Below are 25570 nucleotides of genomic sequence, written 5' to 3'. Positions count from 1 at the left end.
GTGCATTTTCCGGATAGACCTTGACACGTGGGGTGGGGACAACGGGACTGGAAGGCGAGGACAAAGGTTGAGTGAGAGGGGTGACAACAGAGTGATAAGACCAGATAGTTGCTTGAGCGGTTGAATCGGAGACTACAGATGGAAAAAGTGAGATCAAGGGTTGAGTTAAAGTGGATGGTTCAGGGGAGAGATTTGCGTGTTTTACAGGGAATTGAGGTGTCTCATTTTCGGAAGGGCAATTTTCCAGATCCCGTTTGACCAACTAAGCGGTTTCATTAGTTTCAGAGTCAGAGATCTCCATATCAGGAGATCTCCCACCTATTTTGCAATGGATTTGGCATTTCGGATAAAGTAATCACAAATAAAGTTTTATAATTGTTTTTATTCATTATTGTTTGCTGTTAAACATTATCGGTATCAACGTCCTTATTTCTCTTTTTCTTCTTCTTCGACTTGTTTGGTAACACAGAAATTGCCAAACTATCTGTCTGTTCTACCATCTCAATGTCTACGACAGATTCACCACTCTTCTTCTTTTTCTTTTTCTTAGAAATGTTCCCATCTTCAAGGCTATTTTCGGGAATTTCACTTCCTGTCTCGATCGCCGATATTTCGTTGTCATGTTTTCTTTTCTTTTTCTTCTTGGGGGAAGCTTGGTCACTTTCTAATGGCTGCGAATTTTCTGTTGCTTCACATGTTTCATGAGCTGTGTTCGCTTGGAAGTTCTTTTCCTTACTTTTCGTTTTCTCCGCATCATTTCCAATGCTTTCAGTTCCCGATGTTTCGAGTTTGATTTGTTCCTGTTCACACTCTTCATTCTTTTTATTCTTCTTCTTCTTCTTCTTCGGAATATCGAAATCGTCGACCGATTGCATTTCATCGAATTTTGTTTCGATATTATGTCCGTTTTCTTCCATATCCTGTTCCTGCTGACTCTTCATTCTTTTCTCTTTCCGATCACTCGGAAGCTTCGCTTCACATTCTTCGACATCAGCACTCACTTCGAGGTTCTTATGTTTCTTCTTCTTTTTCTTCGTATTGTTTTGAGTGAGTTCCATTTCCGCTTCATGTTTTTCTGATTTGTGTTCATTTTCGTCAACATCCAGTTCTGTCTCTTGGTAATCTTTGATGTCCTGTCCACTTTCCTTTAATTGCTTCACTTCCCGCTTTTTCTTATCTTTCCCTCTACCCTTACCAAATCCCGCTTGGCCAATTCTCGAAAGCTTGTCGTAGCTTTCCTTCTGCTTCTCGTGTGCCATATACACTTCGTTATACTCTTCCTCCCCTTCGCACCGTTCAAACACGGCCACAAACATCCCGATGGTCAGATCACTTTCCGGCCGCGAATACAAACATTTCTCCCCGATTCCGGCGTAATCAGCGGAACCAAAATTCAGCCATTCCATCCCGAGTAGCGCTTTCGCATCCACCAGCTTGAAGTGTCCGTTGTGTTTCAGCGCGCCCTGCACAATCTCTTCGTTTTCCTCCGGATAGATCGAGCAGGTGGAATAGACAATCCGCTTGGCAGCCGGGAAAGCATTCATAGCGTGGCACAGCAACTTGTACTGCAGCCCTCCGAGCTTGTACAGCCGCTGCTTGTCCGTTTCCTCGTTGAGCTTCAACCGACTCACCATACCCGAACCGGAGCAGCTCGGATCGATCAGAATGTACTCCACACCGGGTGCCTGCTCGTCGCCCACCAGCAGACAGTCCTCGTTGAGCGTTTTGATGACACCAAAATCGGCCGCATATTCGCACAGCAGCTTGTACCGGGTGGCATCTCGTTCAACCGCATAGATGCGACCCTTGTTCTTCATCAGGTTGGCCAGATGGGTCGTCTTCAGCCCCGGGGCGGCACACATGTCCAGCACGACGCACTTTTTCGGTGGATTGAGGAGGCGCGTCGGCAGAAGGCATGCCTGTGGGAAAAAAGAATCAATAATGTGACTATTACTTTTCATTCCCTTTGAGACAGTCCTCTCAGATCCTCCCTCAAGTTATCAGATACTTGAAACCTATAAAATCCACAGCCTTTAATTCCTCCGGATTGTTAGCTAAATTGCTCAAATCGACAATATACAGAGATCAGTGCTGAATTTCGAGAGGAACACCTAACAAATTAACTAATCTTCAAAAAAAAACTGAAAACAGTAACAGAGAGCCAAGGACTCCTGGGAACTTAAACGGAAGACTTACTGAGCAACAAAACCAATAAGTCTCTTATTTAACTTTTAACTTCTGTTTCACCGGCGCCTCAGTGATGCCATCCGTAGTTGCTGCTTCGTGTTCGTGTATCCTAGACTAGCCTAAAGATGGCGGATTGACTATGGTTGCGGATAGGGATTCCTTAGTGCTTCCTGGATTGTGCAGAAAAGCGCGAGTGTATTACACTCTGCATGAACTACGGGCTCCAGAATTGTCTATAAGGGTAAGCAACCACGAGGCGATACACCACTCCAGAAATTTACCGAGAACCGATTTTACCAGGCGATGGCAGATCGCCGGAACGTGAAATTATATCTGGACAAGGAGCACCAAGACTGTGTAAATTGCCTTGTTTAAATAAAAATTGTACACCAAACCAATTTTGCTTTATACTCCTTTTTGTATGTGCAGAGCGCACTGCTGCACTAACCAACTGAATATCTCTTCCTTTGAATTATTGTACTCAATAACCCTAATTTAAAAAATAAATGAACGAATGCTTTGTTTATATACAGTCAATCGCAAAATTAAGTATACAAATGCTACTGGACGATAATCTTCATTTATTTGGCACAAAATATTTTGAACGCATTTTTTCTTTTGATGCATATTAATAACACACACATTTAACTAACTACCGTTCTGAAGGCATACGATACAGAAAACAGATCTAAACTTTATGCACAACTTATTATTTGGTTGATATTTTTAATAAATTAGTTCAATATGCTTTTAAGCTTTCTACTTTGGTACCTAAAGGGTGTGTCTGTACAACGTCAGGTTGTAGTTTTTTTTGAACAGAAATCCATTTTCTCTTGAAGTCCGCCTCCGATTTGACAACTTTTGGGTTCTTCCGGAGGGCCTGCTTCATAATCGCCCAATATTTCTCTATTGGGCGAAGCTCCGACGCGTTGGGCGAGTTCATTTCCTTTGGCACGAAGGTGACCCCGTTGGCTTCGTACCACTCCAACACGTCCTTTGAATAGTGGCACGAAGCGAGAACCGGCCAGAAGATGGTCGGGCCATCTTCTAAAGGTAAACTTGCCCGTTTACCGTGCCGGTCATCACGAAGGGAGCGCTCCGCTTTCCGCAAGAGCAGATCGCTTGCCACACCATGTACTTTTTGGCAAACTTGGATAGTTTCTGCTTGCGAATCTCCTCCGGAACGCTGAATTTGTCCTCTGCGGAGAAGAACAACAGGCCCGGCAACTGACGAAAGTCCGCTTTGACGTAGGTTTCGTCGTCCATTACCAGGCAATGCGGCTTCGTCAGCATTTCGGTTTACAGCTTCCGGGCTCGCGTCTTCCCCACCATGTTTTGCCTTTCGTCGCGGTTAGGAGCCTTCTGAACCTTGTATGTACGCAGGCCCTCCCGCTGCTTGGTCCACTGGACGAATGAACTTGACAAATTCAGCTTATTGGCGACATCCCGGACCGAACTTCTCGGATCACGTCTAAACTGCTTAACTACGCGCTTGTGATCTTTTTCACTGACGGAGCATCCATTTTTGCCGTTCTTCACCTTCCGGTCGATGGTTAGGTTTTCGAAGTATCGTTTTAGTACTCTGCTGACCGTGGATTGGACGATTCCCAGCATCTTACCGATGTCCCGATGTGACAACTCCGGATTCTCGAAATGAGTGCACAGGATTAATTCACGACGCTCTTTTTCGTCCGACGACATTTTTCCAAATTTACGAAAAATTGACAGTGAAGCATGGCCAACGTGATCTATACACTCTTATCTGATTATAAGCGAAAGCTGATGATATAATTCCTAAAAATTAAATTTCTACAGCGTTTTTTCCGTGATGCAATTTGATATGACACACCCTTTATTTGATTGAAAACATAAAAAAAATCATCGAATGGAATGCTTTTCAAATGAAGCGAATAAAAATCAAACTTCGGACACTAAATCAAATTTCGGACAGATTGAATTCAAATTTCGGATACTTTGTTTTGTAATTTTTTGGAAAATTACATTACACTTGATTATATTTTATAGTCAACTGCGAAACACTTATCAAGCAATCACAGTAAACTGTTAACAATGATGAGAACTGATGAAACACGGGAGAAATTTATATTTATGATCGAATAAATTCTACGTGCTCACGCTAAGGAAACGTCAAACACAAACGAGAATGAGTAGTGTTGTAAGATTTTTGCCGATTATGTTATAATTTAAACGTAGTTCTTATGTGAAATGATAGTGAAACCAAGGGATTACTCTAAAGAAGCAATTGTGATATTAATTTGAGAGTTATATCATCAGTGCATTAAGCATTTCAAGATATTAGAACAAAGTGTCCGAAATATGGTTCAGAACGGTATGTGTGCAAGAAAATTTCGCCAAATGTTTTTTACTAATTATTTATTCCAAAAAAATAAAAACATTCTCCATCCTAAGCATCGCAAAATTGAGTGTACACCTTAAATTTCTCCAAACAAATTAACCTTCTTAGTAAGATCTTTGCGAATTAGCGTACTTTTTTTCGTCAGTTTGTGACGCCAACACCAAACCATTGCTTGGGCAATGTTGGTTTATGTTTTTTTGCAGATGTTTGAAAAAGTTTTTATCAAAATGGCAAATAAGAGGAACGAAATAGATATTGTTACATGTACCATGATAATAAGTAAGACTTGTCGAGGAAAGTCATTGCGGGAAATATCAGCTGCTGTCGGAAGAATCCACTCTACAGTAAAGAAAATCATAAGCAAGTGGAAATACGAAGAAACCATAGAAAATCTCCCGGGTGGAGGACGTAAACGGATCCTATCTTCTGATGCTGAACGAGTAATTGTGCGAGCATTGCGAAAGAACCCTAAAACCAACATTCCTAAATTGACTGACAAGGGAGCAAGCACCATTGGGAGAACAGTCTGCACAGACACTGTCCGGAGAGCAGCATACAGGAACAATCTGAGAGGTCGTGTTGGCCGTGAAAAGTATTTCATCTCAAAGGTGAATATGAAAAAACGACTACAGTTTGCTAAGGCATATGTAAACAGACATAAGGAGTTCTGGAACAAGGTCTTTTATACGAATGAGCCAAAAACCAATATCTTCGAATCGAATGGAAGACAGATGGCGTGGAGAAAAACCAGGATCGGTGCTTCAGATTCAGCATTTATTATCACAGTAAAACACGTCGGCGGTAGTCAGATGATGCATGGTACATTGGCGGCTTCTGAAACTGGAACCATGGTGTTTATCGATTTGGCGATGGACAAGATGGCTTAATTGATCATCCTGAAACGTAACCTGCAGTCTCCAGAAAATTAGAAATTCGGTCTCCTTCGTGATCAACAGAATAATGACCCGAAGCAAGCTGTCTTCGTGGTGCTGGAATGCCTGCTCTATTATGTCCCAATCAATTCAAAACACCTCCGAAATCACCGAACTTGAACACTATTGAGTATGTATGGTGGGAAATGAAGAACCATCTATCCATCAAAATCCAGGGAACGAAGCGGAACTCAAGACGACGATTACGGAGATCTAGGAGGTACTTCCGTCTACAGTGACCAGAAATCTCGCCTCAAGATCTGAACTGATTTCAATTTTCGTTTTAGGAAAAACTTGAACTGTACACTCAATTTTGCAACGTCTTAATTGGAGATTTTTTGTTTGTATTTTAAACATGAAGTAGAATGTGACCACTGTAATTTTTTAATTTTTTCTACGCATAGTTGTCCCATGTTCCAAAATCAGCAACTGAGAAAAACGCAACCTACGTTTTCTAGCATATTTGTCTACCAGAAGCTTCAAGCAATTCAATTTAGCAATACACCGGGTTTTTCATGAGCAGTAACTATTGTAAACTATTGTCTAATGAAATGTGACAAGATCCCCTCATTTGAATCAATCTAGCTTGATTACGGGCTTAAAATTCATGGTGAGTCAGTTATGTCTAGAATATCAACATGGGACAATTGAACTTGTTGTTTTTTGAAATACTGGGAACAAACAATAACTTTTTTTTGTGTTTTTCCGAAAGATTTCGCATAAAAACATTGTTTTATGAAGAATTTAGTGATCTGCAATACCTTTGCTGAATATAAATATCATCGTTATTAGACATTCGCTAACAAGATGTACACGTATTCTGTTAAACAGGAAGGTTCCAAATCAGAAAACAGGTCACTTTTTTATGAAATAAAATTAACATTAATATTTTTTTCACTGTGAACGAATTCTCATGATTTGCATACCAGTCGAATCGGAAATTCTCTAAGATTTGTTTGATATGCTATACATTACAATTCGTTAATCTCTAAACGGTTTAAATTCATGAAAACTGGAAAAAAATCATTTTTCTCATACATTTGTTCTGCCGATATGTGTTTGCTAACCCTACCCGTATTTTGAATGCTTATAACTCGAACATTTCTTAATAGATCGGAAAGATGTTTGCATCAATTGATTATTTTTCATGATATGAACAATTGAATAACACAGAGTTCAAAATCGATGTGCCTTGGGGAATCCGCTTTGTCAAAACATGCAAGTCGGGATTAATTTCGTTTCCACCGAGCTGTGTTTCCCTAACATTTCAAAATTAATCTGCCTGGGGAAATCCTTTTTGCAAATGCATGCAAGTCAGGGGTATTTTTTGTGTTGAGTACTTTTGTACTCACTTGTCGTTGTGCAGACCGGAACATGTTTCCCTTAAACGTACTTTAAAACTGAGATGCCTGGGAAAATCGTCATTTCAGATACTAGAGGTGCATGAACTTTTCCGGTTTGAGAACTATGTAAACTACGTTCCTAGGCATCGTATCAAACGTAAAAGGACGTCCATCAAATTGCTGAAAACGTGGCATAAAATTATTGTACTTGAACCGATGCATTTATTATGGATCTACAAAAAATACATGGAGGGACAGAGTATGCCTAGTTAAAATTTAATTTCGTATCCAGATGTCGACACCGTTATCATCTCGAATATACTTTATTCCGTTCACCGTGGAGTGTATATGGGAACAAAGCCCTCATAGTGATGTCTAAATTTTTCATTTATTCGATTATCGATTAATCGTTGGGGCATTTTTCAATATTCGATTCATTCGAATAATCGTCTTTCAATATTCGATTAATCGAACGAATATTTATTTCTTGAAATAATCACGTATCACGTTGTCTTTCCGATAGCGTGGTCTATCGGGTTGTCGATGTTAGATGGTTGGATAAAAAATCTTGGATAACAAAAATAATATAGCCTAATTCTTAGCCTAAAAATGCATTAACTTTGAGAAAGATTCCTTCTTTCATTAATCGCGATTACAGTGACAATTAATCGATGTATTCATACTTTGATTTCAAATTAATCGATTATAACTTCAGATATTCGATTATTTGATGAATTAATCGAACGATTAACCGACGTCTCTAGGCCCTCAATCTTGTAGCGGACGGTGCAGTCGAGAATGTGGAAGTGAAGCATCTTTCCACACAATTGTATTCAGGGCCGAAGGTGAAAACTGAAGACCGACTCTATTCTCAGTAGCTTCGCTTCGACTAGAACTGCTTCGATAGTCGCCCACAACAAAAAGTTACTTGACTAGAAAATGATTTGACTAGCGTTGACTAGCGAGGATGACTGGTGAGTGGTTATTGTAACTGACTCGACTGATGAATACAAATCTGCCTCTTCATTCAACTGACTTTAGTTCACATTTCTACTCCCCTAGGAACGAAATTTATACCCGCGTATGCACGTCCATATGAAGAGGAACGAAAACATGATTTCTGGTGCGAAAAAGAAGTAACCCCATACATGGACGATTTATTGTCTACCCATCGTGAACTCTAACCAACAAACTTAGACATTTATCAAGTATGCTATAAAGGTTCTCGCGTTAGTATTAGTAAATAGGGTGCAAAATAGCACTCACTGCACGCTATTTTATACGTGTGAGTAATTTTCATGTACGATACAAAAAAAAACTAGCTCACCTGTAGCGTAAGTCAAACCACGTTGAACTCAAACATCGATGCATGCATAATGATACATGGAAGGGAGAGAGGAACGAATTCGTTTTGGGGGAAGTCACTTCAAAATGCAATGAAGACAATTTGACTGGGAAGAATGAAATGATACAGTCGAGTCGGTAGAGGGAGATAGCGACTAAACGCCCAACTGACTGTTTAGTCGTTTTGGCGGAGAAACTGCGCGAAGAAGCTAAAAGTCATCACTAACTGAATATGGATATAGTCAGTCAGATAGTCAGTTGACTATCCTCAGTTGACTATGACTATGCAGAGCCCTGGTTGTATTATTAGGACATCCCACTCCAAAACATTTTGACAGATAAACCCTAGATTTCTGGCAATTTTCTAGGGGCATGGACCGATATTTACACAAGAGCCTTAATTTCGTTAGTCAAAATTAGGAACTTGCTGGAACTTACCTTATTTTGAAGCACGAATTTCTGTTTCAACTCCGTCGCTCGTGCCCAGTAGTTCTTGGCGCTGTTTGGAAACACAAGCACTTCCTTAAAATGAAAATCAACGAGAAATTCCGAATCGCCCAAACTCTTCACGCGCTCCAAATAATCCGCATAGCTGACGAATTCCTCGTCGATCAGGATCCATCCCTCCTCTTGCAGCAACCGGAGAGCACCCGGCTGGGCAATTGCGTTAGTGTTGATACGGACATAACGGGGCTCTGCGATAGAGATAAATACATTCATTTCATCGGATATCCATATTGAATTTGATATTGGAAAATTATGCTTTATGGGGAGTCTTATCTCTCATTTTATTCGCAAACTAACAAAAAAAAACTATTCTACACTTCAGACACGCTTATTTAATTTTCTTCGGTTCATTCGGCGTGGTTTCCACTCCCTCTCGCCCTGCCTTATCTTGGTCCTCTTCTGCCTCTTGGAATCCCTTCAGAGCATACAGCACAATAATCACATTCACCATCAGAACGGCGGCAAAAACCGAGCCACAGGTATTAGCAAAGCCGTGTACGTAAAACTTGTGCTCCAGAATATATCTCGTTCCAAAAAAGGCTGCGAACGGAAGAGTGAACATTCCAATACTGTAAACAAAGAGCCAGAGCAACGCGAAAGCCGCTTGCTTCGAATGTAGAGGTATCTCGAATGACTGACTCTTTTCCGGTGACTGCTGGATGAGCTCTGTTGCCGGCTGCTCCAAGGTTTGTTTCGTGATTTTCACCTTCGCTATGGACTCTTCCAGAGACGAGTTGAGGGCTGCCTTACTTTTGCCTTTCTTTCCCATTTCGGACCACCGAATTTATCTTCCCTACAAAGGAAAAGAGAAAGACTCCCCTTAGGACCGACGAAACGCGACATTTACCTTTAAAATCGGACAACTTGGGCGGTGCCACATCCGAATTGCTTAGCGCTTCCTGTAGCGCACTGTGATAACGCCTCACACATTCGACCGGAACGGAGTCCCCATTTAATTCACCCCGCCCAAAGATCAACTCCGCCACTAAAACTTTAGCCAACCACGGATTGAGCTTTGGTTCCTTGACCAAAATTTCGGTTCGTGCCAATATGTCTTCAATTTGCTTCAGATTCACGAGAATCAGATCCATCATTGCGAGGCCTTTGCCCTTTCGTAGGTGCTTCTCCGCCAGAATCAAAGATTTAACATTGCGTTTCTCCTCCACCACTTGGCGGAGAATTTTGGAAGCGACGCGGTAGTTTGTGGGGACGGGAATTTTATGCCGACGTTGCGGCTGCTGTGCAGAATCTTCAGCCGTCATTTCTGACTCCACCATCGTGGTACTGTTAAAATATTTCGGTGGAATTTTTATTAACCAAAACGTCTGGGAGAAGCTCAAACGCATGTAAACACGTGATAAGATCGAATAATTGAGACAAATTTGTATTTAACCAACCTTGGGTACCAAGTAATATGCGCACCTTATTTCCTAAACGTTGATAAGATTTCTTTACACCAAAAACAACTATTTACCGGATAACCATAAATTTGTGCAGTAGTTTCATAAAACATGCAAAATCAACTCCATTCCGTGCGAAACAGCGCTGAAATTCAAACATTGAACTGTCATCACATCAAAACACACTTATTTAGGATTATACAATCTCGGTGTAAATTCTGATTAATATACTGTGGCTTTTTAGTAATTTGGTCCCTAAATCTCACTCAGAAAAAAATATTTAGCAAATGTTATATTTTTTTCCAATTCGTTTATAATTTCAATCTGATTAAGCTTGTTTTTCAATCCTTCACAATAAAGACAAATTTACGCGAATTTTTGCGAAAGAAGCGCGGGATCTCTTGCGAAAAAAGACTGAACTTCCCATAGTACATCTCTCTCATCTCTCTTGATTCCTAGGTAAAATGCCCAGCAAACATTAAATCGTATAATTTTGCACGTGCCAAGTCTTACAAGAAATCCGAATAAATCATAATCGCATATAATATCAATCAAAGTATGTATCGTGTATATTTGAAATCGCATAAAATGTAAAAACTCGATTTTAAATACCATTATCAAATTAAGTCACAATTCGGTATAATAAACATCAATTTTATGATGCACATTGTCGTAAAATATATTTAATCCGCATCATATGCGTATATTACGCTGATGCAGTTTGTGTGTCGTATAAGTGTATAATTTAAATCGATTCAGTACTGTAGTGAATCGTGTTGCATGCTAAAGAAAATCATGAAACAGTGAATCATATTAGATCCTAATAAACAACATATTACATCACATTGAAATGTCAATGAAATGCTGATGCACTCAAAAGTTTTAACCGCTGTTGAATTAAATTTCAGATAGCCGCGCGAGATAGCTGGTGGATGATAATCCAGACGACCGGAGTTCGAACCCACATCGGAGCAGTTTCATCAATCTGTTCCATTTCAAACATTCATATTCCACACCCAACACAAGTCAATCAAACAATTATTATTTCTACAAACATAAATACTCATATATAAAAATGGTGATTCGTGAGGCTATAATAAACATTTCACAAAAATATTTTGCGCCATTTGTTTTTTTTCTATGTCTATAGTAAATCGTATATGAGTATGGCAAAAGTCGTATTTGGTGCTTTGACAATTCATGAATATATTCATATTAGATCGCAATTCAATTTCAACATAATCGCTATTATAGCCGGTCAAAGTTGCATATTCATCCAAACAAATTCGGTAAGCATTTGCCATGTATGTATATGGCCTCCACTTTTGCATGCATATGCCAGTTAGGCGCATTATATGCCAACCAAATTTTAGGGCATATGGTGTTATATATACGCTTGTTATGCGATTTAATGTTCGCTGGGTGGTCACCTGCTGCTAATATGTTCGGTCGTATCTGTTTGTGTCTGTAAAAAGTTTGTTTAGCATAATTTTTATGGTACAGATCCATGAAAAGGATTATTAAGTGGAGCAGATGGCATAAATTGCTAGCGTAGTGTGCGTGATCGCATGCGCTGCCATAGCTATTTTTCACATTGTGACGTCGATATTTGTGTTTACATTCAATTGCCTTCCACATCCATGTGAAAACGCTTTTTTTCGGCCAGTTTTTTATAAATTAAGAACAGATCTTTTCGTGTAGTTCCCATTGAATATGCGCATAATGTGACAGTGTGCAGTAGATATTTATGAAATAATGTCTTAAAAGATGAATAAAAGTGATATTTTTGTGTGTCATTTTCACTCCCTCATCTTCATAGAAACGAACAAATTTTCGTTATTTTCGCGATGATATGATGATATTTTGAAGGCAACACAGTACCGGTGTATGTGATTTGAGGAAAATAGTATACAATTAAGCAACATTTCATTGAAAATTCTGGTATCTTCGAGGACTAAGAATACGACTGTTTTCTGGACGTTTTCGCTCCTTAAACGATGGAAGTAAGTCACAATACAATTATCATCTATTAAAAAACAATCAGTTACAAGATTCCATGAGCATTTTGACTCATGACATCATCAAATTGTGAGTTATTTAGAAGTTATTGTTTCGTCTCTTCCATATACATTCCATATTGAATGCAAATAATGACAATACCATATTTTTTTACCGATACAAATATACTCTGCCTGCTGCTCCATCTCATATGTATTTCATTGGGTACAGATTATTCAAATATAAAGGACATGGCACCACCATCACACATAGCAACGAAAATGTATTTATTGCAAAGAGAAAGCCTGAAAATTTTCCCGCTAAAAATGACTCAAATCTAATGACTTCACACTAGGTGATTCGGAGTCAATCAAATTTATTTCTCAAGTGCATTAAAAAAAATTCTTGTACCTTTTTTCCCATGCTGTCTTGTTTTCGCATGCCAGATGTCAGTTGTTTGTTTCTTTTATTGTGTTATAAGGAGCAAACGTTTTGTAACTCAGCTTTTGTTTACTTACCTTTTGGGCCGAAGCAAAATTGATTGTACAGTAAAACCTGTTTTTGTGCGTTTTTTTTGTGCGATTTTCTGTTCTTGTGCGGTTTTTTTGTGCAGTGTATGAAAAGAAGCATATTTGACGAAGTTATCGTCCATTTAGTTTTTTTTTCGGTGGTTTATATGCATTTCAGTGCGAAAAAAAGCATATTTGCGTCTCAATTATCCACTTCTGAAATCAATCCCCTCCTCTCATCAAATAAGTTTTTTTAAAGTTTTTGCATGACATGATTTCTAGCAGCGACACGTTTCGACATGCAACTAAAAGCACAAAACAGCCACGCTCAACCGGAAAAGGTAAAGTGTCCCATCGCAAAGCAGGGAAATAAATGGAAATTGAACGGTGAATGGTGTGGATTTGAGTTATTTTCTTGAGGGAAACTTTTTTTATGCGGTCCCTATCTTCCGCACAAAACAAGTTTTTTTCAAAATGTGTACCAAACACGATTTTTTAACGCTGCTGGTGAAGTTTTGCACGATTTTTTATGCGATTTTTTTTGTGCGGTCCCTACCCTCCGCACAAAAAAAAAAGTTTGCCTGTAGTTTGTGTAATTCGTATTTTTTAATTATTTTAATTATTCAAGATGCTAGAAAACCTCCGTGACCTCCGTGTATTACAATGGAAGAACATGACGTGCGACTAGGCACAAGTATTAACTCCGATCCGAGTCCGTTGAGTGCTTATCAGGCCACACTTTCATGTATTAAATTTTCTAATGCATTCGATTTTAGAGTTTTTACTCCGTCGAACAGAGAAGTTCTCGTTTCAACGCTTTCGTGCGTTTCACGCTTACAAAATTAACTCAATTACCGGAGTTCCGATACTATTACAGAGGAGACCTTTTCGGTCACCCTTTAATATCTTCAGCGACTACGAAATGCATTGGATTTTCAGGTTTTTGTTTCGTCAAATAGTCGTTAGTTTGCGTTAGCATAATCAGATCACTCACCTTAGTGAATTCTGATTCTTACCTCTTCCCTCTAACGACTATCCCTTCCATGATAATCGCTAGGGAGCCACGCTATAGAGGCGACACTTCTGGTTTTCGGGCAGCGAAAATCATGCTAACATGGTGACTGTGGTGACTGGTGACTGTAAGGATGTGACCGGCCTCGTTATTGACTTTTTAAGGCTCGAATCACTGAAATTTGCACAATGAGAATGGTTTGCTACGCCCAAGCGTAATTTGATGCGTTCTTTGTACAATTTCGACGGTTCAGGTCAATCACGGAGACCACCTACGAAATGTACAGTCTACTAAAGCTCGAGCTCATGTTGCGTAAAAAATCCTCAGCTGTCAAGAAAAAATATAAAAAAATATGGCAGCCTTGGTCCCGAGACAATGTTTACTATGAAAAAACAAATACGATCAATAATTACGAAAACAAAATCTATTTTCTCTGCTAGTTTAACGTTTTTCCACAAGAAACTAGGTAATTGGCTGACAGGCTGACTGGTACTAGAAACTACATTCCTCTCTGTGACTGCTCCGACCTTTTGTTTGGATCTAGCCTCCCTGATGATCGCATATAACTTAAGAACCAACTGAAAAAACAAGGTGAATTATATTGAAATGTATCGATGTTTCTTCTCGGTGGAAACACAAAGATAGTTTCTCGACCGAGAAGACGGAAGCATGTTTCAAATCAATAAAAACAAAATACTTATTCCGAATTGCTTTCGTGCAATGATGTGGCTCTGTCTATGGTTAGATGCTGAAAACAGAAAGATATTTATATATAATGAATCATATACAAATGTTTACCTCCGAATCGCTTTGTTTCCACTAGAGAAATGGCGATTGCACAAACAGAATTACTAAGAATAAAAACACTCACACTGATTTGGTAACTGCATTTACTATTTTTTTTCTCCAGTGTGTCTACGGTTGAATTAATGTGTAATGACCAGCCGGGTGACGTCTTTAGAGAACCCCCATTGAACTGACAGGAGCCAACATATCGGGTATCCCACTGACATTTTCCCTTTGTTTTCATATGAATTGGGTATCCCACTGACAGTTCTGCTTGAGATTTTGCTAACGATCCTAGCATCAATCAAGGCGCCTCTATATATACCAGGTGAAACAATCATATGAAATGTACTTTCAGCCATATTGGAAATGCTGTCGGTATTGTTTACAAACAGCATCAGAACGCTGCCGGCGGCTCTCTACAAACTGCTGCGACGCTTATTCGAACGATGCTTACTTTGTTCGGCTTTCGCGAATTTATATGAAAAAGACGGGATGATTTTGTAGAATTTCATTCTCATCCAGTTCATCCACTACTCTCGCATGTGAAAATGCAAAAACGGCGTATCCAAGCAATAACAAAACAAACAACCCCCGCTCCACAAACCGTAATCCCCTTCTCATTGAAGTGATGATGTTGCTTCACCTGTTATACATTTATACAAGCGCCTTGGCATCAATCATACACTGAGAGAAATAATTAGTAAATATAACGAATTTTTTGGTAAATACTACCAATCTATAGTCATTTTCGACCGTACTAATAAACACATATGTCAAGCAGAACAATGATTCGGAAGCCCAATATCGGCTACATTTTTTTGCCGAAAATGCACGTATCAGAATTATATCCTTATTATACCTCCGTATTGCCTTATAGGAACAATGAAAATGGTTAATACGCGCTTTTCTCACCAATTTTCAGATATGACAATATCCAAGCTTACTAATGTTATCGAGTAAAATATACTAATCTCTGGTAGGGATGCGGGTTTGTTGACAATATGTACAAAAAATTTGTACATTCTACTAATTTTGCATTACCAAATGTATTTAGTAGTTTTCGACCGAGGATTTTTCTAAGGGTAACACCCGCCTGGTAATGACCTGAGAGAGAGGAGCCAGCTCGCGTTTATTGTGATCGCCCTTATGTCAGCGCGAACCAGTCACGGTGAACCAAGGGGAAGTATTGGAATATGTAGAAAATTTTAACATGATATTTTTTCGCAAGACATTTTATAAGAAAATAATGTTGACGTCGGACTACATCTTTCATTTCTATACCGGGGTATAAGTTCAAAGCTTCGAGAACGAGAGTGTTACATTGGAGAAACAGAATTTTGAGCAATAATACCTGCCGGTTGAAAGAAATGGTATAATAACCGCTTCATTCGAAAGAAAAAATATCTACGTGTTATATGTGTGTTACTTATTGATCCAAAAATTTGTTTCCAAAGCTCAAAAATTGCTTTGAAAGCAAGCTATTGAAATCACAAAAATCTGTATATAAGCAGGTAGCAGCTCCGAAATCCTGATGAATGGAGTCACCACCAAGAGCATGTTTGTGCAAATGAAGGGCACTGGAGCATCGTGTTCGTTCAAGCAAGGCCAAAAAGGAGTCCACCGAAGAGAAGAATAGTATCGCTAAGAAGGCGACCAAGAAAGCGTCAGCATCGAGCTGGTGTGGCTGCCCGGAAGCAAAAGTCAAACAAATCCTCGAGCATCGCTGCATACAAGCCGAAGCCATAGAAATCAGAAGCAGCTTCGTTAAAAACTACCGTCGCCACACATAACGCACAACACGAGAGTGTTTTCAGCAAATCAAATCCAGTTCTTTTCAGAAAGAGTATATCAAATACTGCGCTCAAATACATTCTTTTCGTAATTTCTTCGATCAAGTGCGATCAACGTAAAATTACATCTTTCGAGAACTTATAAGGGGTACAATGAATCTTGAGAAAAACAAACGGGAAGTGGGTATTGTGAGGAAGGGCAGAGTGCTTATTAAGAATGCAGACACAGCATCATTTTGATGGAACCTATTCTTATTTCCATCGGGCACAAACAAAATTCCCTCAAAATGCACCTGGGAGAAATCAATGTTGACTCTTTTCATTGGGAGATTAGCGCTTATTTTGTATATTCCACATACGCTGCATATTCAAATTGTATCGGAGAATATACAATTATGGCTCACATTGCAAAAATCGATTCACCGAGCTTGCAGCAATAAATCAAACTGGAACCAGTTAAAGAATGAAAGAATTCACGAAAATTGAATGAACGATCGGAAAAAGTCACAAATGAGCGCAAAACACCCATTAATTCACACAAGAACTCCACCGGTAAGCAAATCATAAAAATCAGTTTACTTCTTATTTCGGATATTTTTTAGAAATCATCGAAATAGTTCTTTTAGACAACTATATCGGAATTATCAAAAGTAAAAAAAAAACTTGTTCGAATGAGCCGATGCTGCTGGAAGTCATGATGTGGGCTGACCTGGTACATATTTTATTATTTCCTGATCATGTAAGTGCTCAAATTTTTATCCCCCATATATTCCTGTTAGGCGTAGTCCTAAGTCAAAAAAAAATCGCGGATAAAAACGCACAAATGATCTCACAAACAAAAGTTCACGTCAAGTTTCAACACTTTTCTTATAAATGAATGACAACAACTTGCTTGATTGAAATTGTCCGATTTGAATTTTCTTGATGAGAATTCGTAAAAAGAATAAGAAGAAAACAAACTATCTGTCATTCAGCTGGCTCCTCTCTCTCAGGTAATGACTATAGTTTCTGTTTCAGTGTAGAAACGAGAACGCGCTCCATCGCCGGTAAAAAATCTGCCGTCATACCGGTAAACACATATGATCTCCGGAATGCATATATTCAACAGATGCCGATAGCTAACTGCAAGACATTGCTAAAAGTTAGCATAAAGATTATCAGAGAAGCTGTGTACAAAATTGTTTTGTAAAAGTGTATTCCGTTTCTGCATTTAAAAGCGACAAGAATGGATTCCGGGGTAAGATACAATGAAAATTTAAGCGCATTAAAGCGTTTGCTGACAAAATTTTGTTTACAGGCCAGAATATTGGAAATCTTAAATCTTCCCCTAATGATGCGATGTCCCGAGCTCGGGCTGCTGATCGACCGCGCTAGCCTTCGCGAACTGCAGGACATCTATCCGGTACTTGTAAATTCGATTTTCGGTGTCAACACCGGGGGGACCGGCTGGGGTTTCCGCGTCGTGACACGGGACACCCATCCGCATGACTTTGATATACTGTACAACTTTTTCATACCCATCGGGGGCCCCATGTTTCGGCTGTGTTACCGCCTGCTGAACGATTCGCTGAAGTACGAACTGCCCGTGTCGTGTCTGCCGGTGAGTGAAGATTCGGTCCGTTTTTGGGATTGTCATAAGTTTAAAATTGTTATTAATTTTAGCCCAAGATGCAGCAGTTGATGGAAAGCAGTAGATATTCTGCCTTTTACAGTGACATAGTTAATATTGATCCATTTAGAAGACAGATTGTTTCACTTTCGTTGAGTATGTTGAGGGATTTTGGGAAAACTATCGAAAGGATATATTTCCATTTTCCTTTTTAGACGCCTTCGATTATTTTATGTTTAACTTCGCTCTTCATGGAATGGTTCCGGCCCAGCGTCTGTGCCCTACCGTGCTATCGATGGGAAACGAAAAAGCAAAATCATTGTATCTGATTCTGACAGCGGAATATTTGTGCACATTTCTACCGAGTCATCCGGATTCAGTGGTGTTACCCCAAATTGTGGGGGGAACAGTAAAAGTTTCATCCCCAGCTACCGTACCGGTCATGCAGTTAGTATCACAGGAACAGCGAAACGGAAGCAAAATATTACATCAGATTTTTATTCATTTCAGACCAACAAGATCACCGAAATACCTCCTGTTATCGGCCTTACACCACCACGCCCCAGCGACCTCGACAACGATAACAGCACAACGTTCCGCAAACAATAGCGCAGTGGAATGCTCTTCCCGTGTCCACTGTTGGCGTTCCGAAAGTGTTCTCTACATCTTCATCGACTGTTGGCTCCGACTCGATGTGGACGATTCCCGCGAGCTGCCGAACAACGAATTTATTCGGTGCGTCCGCATTCTGGTTAAACAGCTGCATGCGTTCGGAAACAGTGCGGATCTGGATAACAGTTCGATGGCACTTCTGAGGCAATCGGCTCAGCCTCTGATGAATGCTAAAATGTACGGCTTCCTGAAAGCGTTGATTGCCCGCTGGCCACTGGACAGCTCGTTCTCGGATGTGCTAGAGCTCTGGCTGAGCTACATTCAACCGTGGCGCTATACCTTCAACAGAGATCTGAGTATGAACATGGAAATTGCCATCACGCCGAGAGATGAAAGTTTCGTTGCCGAAAATTTGATTGTGTACACCCAAATTTTTGTCCAGTTGATTCCACGTTTCGAGCGGATTGATTTAACCACTCTGAGGAACGTTTTGATGATGTTCCGCTTGCTGAAGGTGTTCAGCCAGAGCAATCTGATTGAGCTGTTGATTCAGAGCGAAGCCGGTCTCCTTTCGAACAATAACGCGTCTCTCAACACTTCGACGTTCAATGCATCTTCCACACCGTTGAATATATCCTCTGCTTCCAACAGAAGTAACGCGAGCCTCAGTGGGCTGAACCGTTCCAGCGGTGGAGGTGGTGGCGAGTGGAAGTCGCTGAACACAAGCGGCGGTGGTAGGCCAGGAACGCCGGGAAATCGTTCAGGTGGTGATCTGACAGACGAGAGCTATGTGTTTCTTTTCGATGAACATTTCAGCCTTGTCATTCAGGAGCTACTGAAAAAGATCTACGTTTCGATGCTGATTGCCCGAGACAACTTGCGGCAGGTGCAACGTGAGAAGGAACAGCGCTATCAGGGAGTGTGGAAGTATGTGTACAGATTGGTGGGCTATTTCGATCACGATCCGGTTTATGCTGCGATGCTTAGCGATCGGCAGAAGATACCGGAGATACTGGATGTGGCACTGCAGGCGCTCGCGAGAATGTTTCAGGTTAGTGTTGTGTTTCTTGCTTTTTTACGGTTGATTTGCATACCAATCGAATCGGACATTCTCTAAGATTGGTTTGATATGCTATACATCCAAACAATGATTCAACATCCCATGGCTGCAGTTCTCCAACTCCCGGCTGCACCGATTCTTGCCAAGTCCTGCTCCACCGGGTCCAACCACCGCGCTCGCTGGGCTCCTCTCCTTCTTGTTCCTACCGTATTCGATGCGAACACCATCTTTGCAGGGCTGATGTCCGACAATCTTGCATCATGCCTTGCCCATCGCATTCGTCCAGCCATGGAGACTTTCTGGATGCTGGGTTCGCCGTAGAGTTGCGCCAGTTCGTGATTCATTCTCCTTCTCCATACTCAGTATTCCTGTACACCACCGTATATTGTTCTAAGCACTCGGAGTTCGAAAACAGCAAGTGCTTGTGAGTCCTCTTCAAGCATCGTCCATACTTCGTGCCCATAGAGAACAGCCGGTCGAACTAGTGATTTGTACATGGTACACTTCGTACGAGGCCGAGCTCTGCTACGAGGCCATCCTTACCAGCTGCTTTGTGGTTCTTTAACTGATTAATGGCCTCCTTAACTTCATTCATCGTCGGGGATGGTACGTCGTTGTTGTTCACTGCATCAGTGTAGTCCTCCTCAACGCCGTCTTGGTCCCCTGTTTGCGCGCTGTTCATGTGTTCATCGTAGTGCCTCCACTTTTCGATCACCTCGCGTTCGTGCCTTCTTCCTTGTTCCTGCACATTTCGGCCCGCGGCACAAAGCCTTTTTTTCAGTGAAATATCTAGGTGTTATCTTAGATGCTAAACTAAACTGGAACGCGCACTTAGATTCAATAATCAGCAAGGCCAACTCAGCCCTATGGGTATGCTCTAAAATGATAGGAAGAACATGGGGCCTTTAACCAAGAATGGTTATGTGGGTCTACACTGCAATTGTGCGGCCTAGGATAAACTATGCCTCACTTGTATGGTGGTCAAAGACTAAGGAGACTGTAGCTACAAAAAATCCAAACAAACTCCAATGACTAGCATGCGTTGTAATCACTGGAGCAATGTGAAACACTCCTTCAAAGGCATTGGAGGCTATATTTCACCTGGTACCTTTGAACCAATATATTCAGCTAGAGGCTAAAAAAAAGCGCTCTAGAGCTTAAAAGATGGAAAAAATACTAGACGGGGATAAAACTGGTCACTTGAGCATCCTGAATCTTTTACCCATTGGACCAGCCTCAGCGATGAACAGTGATTGGATGGATCCTAGGACTCGAACCTCGTTCAGTATGGGATGAAGGTGGCCCCAACGCTCGTAATGGTTCAATCATGTCCTACACTGATGGGTCGAAAATGGGAATCAGAACAGGTGCTGGAGTGTATGGTCCCAGAACAAAAATCTCTGTGGCTATGGGAATCTGGCCAACAGTTTTTCAGGCAGAAATAACTGCAATAATAGAATGTTTAAATGTCTGCCTCAAAAGAAAATATAGACATGCTAACATCTGCATATTCTCAGACAGTCAAGCGGCTCTTAAAGCTCTAAATGCTTTTGAATGCTCTTCAAAATTGTCTGGGAATGCATTCCCTTTTACGGCAATTAAGTCAGATAAGTTCGGTACAATTGTACTGGATTCCTGGCCACTGCGGTATAGAGGGCAACTAGCGATCGAGCAGCGAGCCATTCACTGGTCCACAACCATTCTGTGGACTTTCTGACTGTGTGTTGAAAAGTTAGCTGAATAAATGGGAAGACCGGGAAGTGACAGCTTAAACAGACGAAAATTTTTATTACGCCAAGTATTAAAATCACTCAACAGCTGCTAAGCCTTAGTAAGAAAGATTTCAGCATATTCACTGGTCTTGTAACAGGACACTGCCCGAGTAAATACCATCTTAAAAACATAGGTTTAGCACAAGATGATATTTGTTGCTTTTGTAATGCCGAGAGCGAAACCTCGGAACATTTGCTCCGTAACTGCGGAGCTCTAACCAGGTATGGGCAAAATCGTATCGAAATTCGTTCAACATCACTCATTCACAGACAAAACTCACTCTTCTATTCTATCATTCGTTTTTCACTCAAATAGCAATCATTGAGCCTCGATCACGGCATTAAAATATAGGAAGATAGTTGAAATCGAGTTATTTCCTGTGCACTATTGCAATGACATTTTTTTGTTTCTAGTATGAAACGATCTAAGCCAACGCAAAAGACCATATTAACGCAAGTTATTGGTGAGCGGGAAGGTGGATTCATGTGCACTTAAATGCTGACAAGGAAAAGAGTACAAGGGAAAATTAAATCATACATACACGCAGATTCAGTCTATTTTGACTCGCTTGTTATTTTGTTTCGTGTGATCTTTCCAAGGGAGTATTCATTCATTGAATGTTGTTTTCCACTCTTTGTTTCGTTATGTTCACTATCAGTCCCGAATGCAGATGGTCGGGGAGTGTAAAATGATTCATCGTGCAATCTCACGATTGCTTGCTGCATTCTTTTCGCCATGATAAATCCAAGCAGATACAAGAGTGATTTATAATTAGGTGTGGAGAAATGAGTGAATAAACTTTTCCATACTTGGCTCTAACTTGACGCAGACTTCAACACCTTTATAAAGCTATTCTGGAGCCCAAGGAAATTTGGTCTGCGTCGCCGATCAGGATTATAAATTTTATCAAACAGATTATTCCTGATTTGCACCTATCTCGCTATAGCTTTCAGTCTACTCCTTCATCAATAAGTAGTAGATAAGCTTGAAGTGTAGCATAAAAAAGGAATATACCACAATAGTTCAAAGTAATGGACGCAGTGGTTCACAAGAAAACAGGGAAAAAGGCAGCTCCATCTCCTCACACTCTTCCTCTTCTCGGCGCTTCTTTTCCCGAAAGAGATGTGTTTGCTGCCTTCGCTTCAGTCTGTATCATTCCACGTTTTGTCGTGTCGTTCGTTGCAGCATGGCTTCGCGTGCTGCATCCTTCTTGTGCAGAAGCGCTCGACACTCGTCGTCAAAATATTAGTTCCGTTGTCCTCGTTGTTCATACCCGATGATGGTCTTTGCTGTGCTGCTATTGCTTTTAGAATGCAGTTTGACCATCACTAGGTAGTGGTCTGAATCGATGTCAGCGCCACCATAATTTCTGACGTCGATGATATCCGAAAAGTGCCGACCGTCGATCAAAACGTGGTCAATGTGTGGTTCTGTTTTTTGTGATGATATCCAGGTGTAACGGTATATGAGGCTGTGCTGGAAAAAGGTGCTACGTATGGCCATGTTCTTGGAGGCAGTGATAGTTGATAAGTCGATAAGTCTTAGGCCATTTTCGTTGGTTTTCTGATGGGCGTTGAACCTACCAATTACCGGTCCGAACTCCTTCTCTTGGCCGACTTTAGCGTTCAAATCACCGATGACGATTTTGATCTCATGTTTTGGGCAGCGATCGTATTCACGCTCTAGCTGCGCGTAGAATTCTTCCTTATCGTCATCGGTGCGAGCTAGATGAGGGCTGTGGACGTTAATAATGCTGATATCGAAGAAGTGGCCTCGCATCCTCAGTCTGCACATTCTTTCGTTGATCGGCCACCAGCCAATCACCCGTTTCTGCATATCCCCCATCACCCATCGACTTTTTACTTCCGTTCTACGTAAAGATAGTCCCATCATTAGGTGACAGGGGTTTTTTACGCGGATTTTCCAATTGTCGCTTTTTTTACGCGGATTTTCCGATTTAAGCCAGTTTTTACGCAGATTTTCCAATTAACGCGGTTTTTTACGAGGTACGTATCCCCCGCGTAAAATAAAACTGGATGTAATCTCTTTGTGTCCACGGGGAATGTTAGAAGTGAATGAACAGCAAAGTTGAAAGCCTCTCAAAAACAAAGAATGGAATGAAACGGGCAATTAAGCTCTTGCTTTGGCTGGCAGCCAATCAACTATTCGTTCTTCTTCAGTGGCATCGAGAACGGTTGCTTTTGCAAGACCTGGTCTGGAATACTTTCGCAAGTTCTTCTCGCACACTGTTGAAAACGGAATTCCATGTTATTTGGGCGCCTTACGAATAGGGCCTCCGGTTCTCACGCTTTCCACATCGTCTGCTATTTCATATCGCATGCATTTCTGACCGCCGTTTGTTCTATGTTTATGGGTTTGCTTGTTCCGACCATGTTTATTTTTGTGATAACTGATCGAATTTGCCATGAAAAGATGTAAAAAATCTACTGAATCAGAGCAGTTTTCCTGTATCGTTCAGTTCATATTATTTTCTGGCGATTTTCAATCGTTTAGACTTCGCAAATTGATAACAACTAGCTGGTATAAGGGAGCTTCACGGTACTTGCACCTTTTTTAAATTTGCTCAGGTGTCCTAGGGCTAACATGTTTTTAAAAATGCTTTTAGCGAGTTTTTTTATTTGTAGTAGGATAATATATTCGTGTTTTCGAGTATTTTTGCATTCTACTAGGTCATATCAGATGCTCAACGAATGTCTATTACTATAGAACTTTTGAGCTATCTTAACATTATGTTGTTTGTCCAGACAGTCAATTTAACACGCTCGAATGAAGACATTCAATTAATCTGTTTTTTCCTTTAACTGCTTTTTTAAATCTACAATTATTGTACATTTGTGGAGGCGATCTGGCGTAGTGGTAACATCCATGCCTCTCACGCTAAAGGTCACGAGTTCAATTCTCACTCCCGACATTCTTCCAAAAATGGAAGTAAAAGTGACGAACCAGCCAAATGAGTTGAAAGTCACTACAATACAGACAAAAAAATCTACAAATCGATTACTAACCACCATTACAAGACTTATTTGTTATCAACGATGATATGCTCGATGGCTGTTATCTGTAGATTTTAATAAAGGCATTTTACAATGTACGCAAACCATTATTCCCGGTTTCAGATCCCAATCACCGAAGAATTGCTACAGGGCGAATCGATGCAGGTGGACACCACTGCTCCGATTGAGCAAACCTTCATCGTCAATAGCACCAGAAACACCACAGCGGATTCCATTTGTTCGTCCCAATCGTTCACGATCTCACCGCAACAGATGAAGCAACGCAAAGCCATGCTTCGATACACGGGTGATCCCGCTCTGCTGCCCATCACCAGTTCCGAGTTCACTTTTCTGGTTCGCTTCCTGCATCAGCTCTCGTGCAAGCTCAATGTAATGTTCGGCGGAGAGATGCACGAGTTGTGGTATCGGGGTGATCTGTGGGGTAAGTTAAGTAGGCAGATTTTGAGCCCTCCGCTGGTCGCACAAACGTTTGACAAATCGCAGGGGGTTTGTGTGCTTAAAGAAGATCAACTTGGACCGCGTGTCTGTTTGAGGATGCTTGCCTCGTACAAATCGTTATTCGTGGTGTTCTGCTCCTTCCTGACGGGATATGTTATGTTCAATGCACCCAGCTACGGATTCATGTTGCTGGTGACAGTGGCCTTTCTTTACGTTTTAATCAAATCGTTGCTCTGGGACCGAATCGACAGCCGAGCGGGACCAATAGGATTACAGCAAACAAATTGATGTAAATGGCCGAGCAAATAAAACCATATTCTTGGAAACATTTTCGTTTAATTAACCATTTAGAGAAAATTGTTCTACCGTCAAATACAAACAGTTGCATTAATGCAATGCTAATCGACTAAACTTGCTACTAGATGACATCCTTGTTTTACTAAGTAGGATCCGGTTTTACTCTTTACTCTTTGAGCGTAGCCACAGACACAGTAGTGCCCCCAAACGGAACAAAACTATCAAAGCCACTAAGCACACAATGTCGAAGGTAAAGTCTTCCACTTTGAAGTTGAACGTTTCGAGAATGATCTGACCCGAGCTGGGACACGTCACGTTCGCTCTGGTACAAGCGATTTCCCCTGCCTGAATCTCACTCCACTGGTTGATTAGCAGTGCCTCGTTGGCGTAACGGAACCATGATAGGTACGAAAGATACTCGAAGTACACCGGCACCGAAGCCGAGTTCAGGAAGAATCCTCCGAAGATCAGAAATGGGATTATCACCGGAGGTCCCACCGACAGAGCCATGGAGATTGATGAACTGGCGCAGGAGATGAAATAACCTGAAAATCATAC

The 25570-nt window shown here is 40.9% G+C and overlaps 3 protein-coding genes across 8 annotated transcripts in view; 1 reads left to right on the top strand and 2 right to left on the bottom strand.

Moving 5' to 3' along the window:
* Window positions 1-398: 398 nt before the first annotated feature.
* On the bottom strand, window positions 399-10256 carry LOC129762607 (28S rRNA (cytosine-C(5))-methyltransferase). Of its 5 annotated transcripts, none has more exons than XM_055761039.1 (4): window positions 10088-10256; window positions 9538-10015; window positions 8622-8878; window positions 399-1919 (listed from the first exon to the last, which is right to left on the bottom strand). In XM_055761039.1, exons 2-4 carry the CDS (start codon window positions 9965-9967, stop codon window positions 402-404), a joined length of 2205 nt encoding a protein of 734 aa, XP_055617014.1. In that variant the 5' UTR covers window positions 9968-10015; window positions 10088-10256; the 3' UTR covers window positions 399-401. The 5 variants fall into 5 exon arrangements, with proteins under 5 accessions (XP_055617014.1, XP_055617012.1, XP_055617016.1 ...); XM_055761037.1 differs by having other exon boundaries at window positions 9538-9974; XM_055761041.1 differs by lacking the exon at window positions 9538-10015 and adding an exon at window positions 9330-9483.
* Window positions 10257-17076: 6820 nt separating this feature from the next.
* LOC129768225 (sphingomyelin phosphodiesterase 4) lies at window positions 17077-25043 on the top strand. The gene is made up of 6 exons (XM_055769721.1): window positions 17077-17425; window positions 17486-17788; window positions 17851-17953; window positions 18013-18244; window positions 18308-19460; window positions 24380-25043. The coding sequence occupies exons 1-6, from the start codon at window positions 17414-17416 to the stop codon at window positions 25001-25003; spliced, it is 2427 nt and encodes an 808-aa protein (XP_055625696.1). The 5' UTR covers window positions 17077-17413; the 3' UTR covers window positions 25004-25043.
* Window positions 25044-25570, bottom strand: part of LOC129768234 (protein white) — a 21500-nt gene continuing 20973 nt past the window's right edge. Inside the window, exon 7 of one of the 2 annotated variants that reach the window (XM_055769734.1) lies at window positions 25044-25557. In XM_055769734.1, the coding sequence (XP_055625709.1) occupies window positions 25172-25557 (386 nt within the window). In that variant the 3' untranslated portion in view covers window positions 25044-25171. The remainder of the gene's footprint in view (window positions 25558-25570) is intronic. The other variant, XM_055769742.1, reaches the window with a different exon arrangement.

The sequence above is a fragment of the Toxorhynchites rutilus genome, chromosome 1, assembly GCF_029784135.1.
Source record: "Toxorhynchites rutilus septentrionalis strain SRP chromosome 1, ASM2978413v1, whole genome shotgun sequence".
Lineage (NCBI taxonomy): Eukaryota > Metazoa > Arthropoda > Insecta > Diptera > Culicidae > Toxorhynchites > Toxorhynchites rutilus.
This window is presented reverse-complemented; position numbering and strand designations above follow the sequence as displayed.